The sequence below is a fragment of the Oryza glaberrima genome, chromosome 6 (genome assembly GCF_000147395.1).
Source record: "Oryza glaberrima chromosome 6, OglaRS2, whole genome shotgun sequence".
Classification (NCBI taxonomy): Eukaryota; Viridiplantae; Streptophyta; class Magnoliopsida; order Poales; family Poaceae; genus Oryza; species Oryza glaberrima.
In genome coordinates this window covers 20,539,877-20,543,814 of record NC_068331.1, presented here as the reverse complement: position 1 = coordinate 20,543,814, position 3,938 = coordinate 20,539,877, and the positions used below count along the sequence as shown (strand labels likewise).

Here is a 3,938-nt window from a genome sequence, read left to right as displayed (position 1 = left end):
TATAGAAATACAATTAAGAAATATTAGAAATTCGGAATTAAAAATAAGAAATATTGGAAGAGGAGACTAGAGTCCATATAGAAATACAATTAAGAGATAATAGAAATTCGGAATTAAAAATAAGAAATATTAGGAGTAAAGTATAGAGTCCATATAGAAATAAAATTAAGAAATAATAGAAATTTGGAATTAAAAATAAGGAATATTAGGAGTAGAGTATAGAGTCCATATAGAAATAAAATTAAGAAATAATAGAAATTCGTCATTAAAAATAAGGAATATTAGAAGTAGAGTATATAGTCCATATAGAAATTTAAAACTAACTAAAATTCAGAATAAATATAATAAAAGTAAAAGTAGAGTTTAGAGTTCGTCTAAAATACAGTTTACAAATAACTAAAATTCGAATTAGAAAAACATGGGAAGAAGAGTCTAAAGTCAATATAGGAATACAATTAGAAATAACTGAAATTCGAAATTATAAATTAAAGAATATTGAAAGATGAGTTTAGAGTCCACATAGAAATAAAATTAGAAATAATAAAAATTCAGAATTAAAAATAAATAATATTGGAAGAAGAGCCTAGAGCTTATATAGACGTACAATTTACAGATAACGAAAATTCGGAATTAAAAAAGAAAAATATTGAAAGACAAGTCTATAGTCCATATAGGAATATAATTTACAAATAAGTAAAATTTGATATTAAAATAATTAATAAGTAACACGTATATAAAATACAATATGAATATCACACATTGGTAGTTTTGTAAAGTTAGTACAAAATTTAAAATTATGTTGTCATTTTAATATATTTAAATAATACATTGAGAAAACATACATGTTATTATGCGAGAGAAAATATAATGATGCTAGCCGCACAATCTGTGCGGGCCACCATGCTAGTTTTGGTAAATTCAGGTATATTTGGTTTAAAACCTTTTTAAGTAGCATTTGGTAAAGCTTTCGGAATTACCAAATCTATGTAGAGCAGTACTGGCTAAAGAATGTTATAGTCGAATGTGGCAACGATCTGAGAATAGGCCTATAGTATTAAACCATACTTTACTTTATGTTTGGCAAATTCGTTGGGATATAACTTTGAAAAAGCCTGTCTTAGAAAAGGACTTAATGCATATACATTGTTATTCGTATGATTTATCTCCACGACTTATGAAACACTTTTTAAGCACTTGATGGACATCCGTCCATCAACCCATTTATTGCATATCAACTAAATAGTCATAAAAAATTCAAAACAAAATAAAAAGAAAGATAAATGTGTAATATATTGCTCCACAAGTACAAATTTAACTTTTACAAGTTATAAAAAAATAACTATGAAAATATGTATACTATTTAGAGTTTAATTTGTTATTTTTTCACAATTTGTGGAGGTTGAATTTGAACATGTTTGCAAAGTAATAAATTACATATTAATCTATCTTGATAGTTTTTTAAAAAATATTCATAACCATTAAGTTTCCCTTGTTAAGTGGCTATTTACATGTTATTTCTCAAAATGTAGATAGCTTGCGTAAGAGTGAGTGGTCGCCACTAGAGACGCAAGTTGGTAGTCTCGCTACCCGCATAAAAACTCGTTTGCTAGTTTATTTCTCATATGGTAGTACAAAATTTTATTTAAAAAATGAGAAGTGAGATAAGAGGACTAAAAAAACTCACTTGCCCGCCCCACTTGCATCACTAGTTGCCACCGTGGCTAACACTCCATACTGAGGATGAGTGAGTTGTGTGGGCTCTCACCAGCGACTTGCTGACTCGTTGACTGCTCCACTTCATTTTCCCCGTCACACTTAATTAACTGCTGAGCTCCCGTTTGCAGTCGCACACGTTCACACATCGGCTCAGCCCAAAAAACATGTCGAACACTTGCCTCCTCCCTGTTGTAATCGGCGGCGTCCTCCTCCTGCTCGCCGGCGAATGCAGCTCCCAGCTTTCCGCCGGCGAATGCAGCTCCCAGCTCGCCGCCGGCGACCGCGACACGCTCGTGGCTATCAGGAAAGGGTGGGGGAACCCCAGCCTCCTCACGTCGTGGGATCCCGCCTCCGCCAGTGACCACTGTAGCTGGGACGGGGTGACGTGCTCTGATGCTACCAGCGGCGGCGGCGGGAGGGTGGTGACGGAGCTGTCCTTGTATGACATGAACCTCAACGGGACGGTGCCCGCGGCGGTGTGCGACCTCGCGAACCTGACGCGGCTCGACCTCTCCAACAACGACCTCTCCGGCGCCTTCCCCGCCGCGACGCTCTACCGATGCTCCCGGCTCCGGTTCCTCAACCTCGCCTACAACGCCCTCGACGGCGCCCTCCCGCGCGACATCGGCAACCTGTCCCTGGCGATGGAGCACCTCAACCTGTCATGGAACAGCTTCTCCGGCACCGTGCCGACCGCGGTGGCGGCGCTCCCGGCGCTCAGGTCGCTAATCCTCGATACCAACCGGTTCACGGGGGTGTACCCCGCCGCCGAGATAGGAGAGCTCGTCGGCCTCGAGTGCCTCACGCTGGCCGACAATGCGTTCGCGCCAGCGCCCGTGCCGGTGGCGTTCGCCAGGCTGACCAAGCTCACCTATCTTTGGATGTCAGAAATGAATATTATTGGTGAGATTCCGAAGGCACTCTCCAGCCTCACGGAGCTTACGCAGCTCGACCTGTCATCGAACAACCTCACCGGTGCAATTCCGGCGTGGGTGTGGCGGCATGAGAAGCTCGAGTACCTCTACCTGAACAAGAACACCCTCATCGGCGAGCTCCCACGAACCGTCACGGCGGTGAATCTGATTGAGATTGACTTGTCTACAAACCAGCTAAGAGGAGAAATGTCGGAAGATTTTGGTAACCTCAGGAACCTCACTTTCCTTTCTCTTAACCGGAACAATCTCTCCGGCGAGCTGCCACCAGACCTCGGGAAGCACTCACCGCTCAGCAGCATCGATATCTCCAACAACAACATTTCCGGTTCGCTCCCGAAGACGCTATGCGCCAACGGGAAGCTCAAGTACGTTATCGCCAACAACAACAACTTCTCTGGCAATCTCCCGGCTAACCTTGGGGACTGTGTTATGCTGATCTACCTCGTGCTCGACAACAACCGGTTCTCCGGCGACTTCCCGGAGAAGATATGGTTGCTCCCGAAGCTGAACACGGTGATGATCCAGATCAACGACTTCACCGGAGCCCTGCCAGCCGTGATATCACCCAATATCCAGTGGATTGAGATGGGGAACAACAAGTTCTCCGGCTCTATCCCGAGGACAGCGATCAAGCTGCTTGTGTTCAGCGCGGAGAACAACCAGCTGGACGGCGAGCTCCCGGCCGACATGAGCAAGCTCGCCAACCTAATTGAATTGAAAGTGCCTGATAATCGTATAACTGGTCCGATACCTGCATCCATCAAGCTGTTGCTGAATCTAAAAAGTCTTAACTTGTCTGGTAACCAACTGATTGGTGCCATATCTTAGTGTTCCTATGTGAGCCATAACAAAGTGGGTCCACATGTTAGCCAACTGATTGGTGCCATATCTTAGCTGTTGCTGCACAGTTTGCATTTGTGTCACTGATATGTGAGCCATAACAAAGTGGGTCCATATGTTAGTGACTCAACTGCAAAATGTATAAAGTCAGAGGATCCACTTCCGAGTCCAGATTTATACTTTGTATACTAGGTCATCAACGAGGGCAATATATATGATGATTATGTTTTCAACTTTTTCTCAAGCTTCCAAATGATTGTACTATCAAATTCAAAATAATAAAAATACAAGTTAATTTTTACTTCGAGCCATGCCTTCTAAGGGTCCGATCATAGCTGAGATACTCTGGACTCTAGCTTTCGCGAGTGGATGGACTCAAAGTCTGCCATCTTTACTTTGAACTCAAAGTCCAATCCCGATGAGGTTTAGTCCATGAATATTGTTATT

The 3,938-nt window shown here is 42.2% G+C and overlaps 1 protein-coding gene across 1 annotated transcript; it reads left to right on the top strand.

Annotated features, from left to right (window-relative positions):
* The first annotated feature begins 1,880 nt into the window (after window positions 1-1,880).
* On the top strand, window positions 1,881-3,659 carry LOC127777923 (receptor-like protein 52). Its single transcript, XM_052304546.1, has one exon. The coding sequence runs from the start codon at window positions 1,881-1,883 to the stop codon at window positions 3,477-3,479; it is 1,599 nt and encodes a 532-aa protein (XP_052160506.1). The 3' UTR covers window positions 3,480-3,659.
* The last annotated feature ends 279 nt before the right edge of the window (window positions 3,660-3,938 follow it).

What these genes read in the sequence shown, in the direction of transcription:
- LOC127777923 (XM_052304546.1), top strand. Translation starts at nt 1,881, where the DNA reads ATGTCGAACACTTGCCTCCTCCCTGTTGTAATCGGCGGCGTCCTCCTC.